The sequence below is a fragment of the Microtus ochrogaster genome, chromosome 15 (genome assembly GCF_000317375.1).
Source record: "Microtus ochrogaster isolate Prairie Vole_2 chromosome 15, MicOch1.0, whole genome shotgun sequence".
NCBI classification, from domain to species: domain Eukaryota; kingdom Metazoa; phylum Chordata; class Mammalia; order Rodentia; family Cricetidae; genus Microtus; species Microtus ochrogaster.
Window position 1 is genome coordinate 28,925,492 of NC_022017.1, and position 900 is coordinate 28,926,391.

The 900-nt window shown below is 62.0% G+C and overlaps 1 protein-coding gene across 2 annotated transcripts in view; it reads left to right on the forward strand.

Moving 5' to 3' along the window:
- Positions 1 to 219: 219 nt before the first annotated feature.
- Polr3h (RNA polymerase III subunit H) overlaps positions 220 to 900 on the forward strand; it is a 16,904-nt gene continuing 16,223 nt past the window's right edge. For both annotated transcript variants that reach the window (XM_026782803.1, XM_005354478.2), the window contains exon 1: positions 220 to 531. In XM_026782803.1, the coding sequence (XP_026638604.1) occupies positions 421 to 531 (111 nt within the window). In that variant the 5' untranslated portion in view covers positions 220 to 420. The remainder of the gene's footprint in view (positions 532 to 900) is intronic.

The window sequence follows — 900 nt, forward strand, 5'->3', positions numbered from 1 at the left end:
CCTCACTGGCTGGAGACAGCAGTAGGCCCCGCCCACCTCATGACCACGCCCCTCTCCGGAGCCTCGTGTAGCTCCATACCCCTCCGGGGCGGGCACAGGCTTCTTATTGGTCAGTTCTCCGGAAGCTGAGGGACTTCGGAAAGCTAGCTGCGCGTGAATGGTGCGTGGGTGCCGCTGCCGCGCGTGGGGCACGCGGAGCGGTGCGGGGAGGCTCAGGATTTGGGGGGTGGGTGGCGGGCCTCAGCTTCCTCCGGGGCCGGAGAGTAGCATCCGCAAGCGGCACCGCAGGCTCTCCCGCGCTGCCCGGCTGCCGGCTTGGCTTGTCAGGCTAAGAGGGGACCGAGGCGGCTTGGGGGACCTCCACCGTTCGCAGGCCCCGGTGCTTGACAGGCTCTCGGATTCCCAGAGCCCCGGCGCAGGATGTTCGTCCTGGTGGAGATGGTGGACACCGTGCGCATACCGCCGTGGCAGTTTGAGCGGAAGCTCAACGACTCCGTTGCCGAGGAGCTGAACAAGAAATTGGCTAATAAGGTACTGGGCCCTCGGGCTGGCATGCGGGGTCCGATCCCGCCCCCTGCTAGCCTGGCTGATGCCTGGTTCAGCTTTAGCCTAGCCTTGGACACTTAAGTAACTTCATGTCGGGGTCTCCTTTCCTCTTCTTTCCTCTGAGCCAGGCTTGGATGTTAGAGGTACCCCAAGTAGTAAATGGGCCGGGCGAGGTAGCGCACACCCGTGGTCCCAGCTTCTTGGATCGTTGAGGCTTGCGAGATCGTGAGTTCGGGGCCAACGTGAGCAACTCTGTAAGCCCCTGTCCCAAACAAATTAAAAAGCGTCGGGGTGTCGAACAGTGATTAAATTTGCTTGGCCTTTGCGGGACTGTTGGTTCCAGTCTTAGTATGG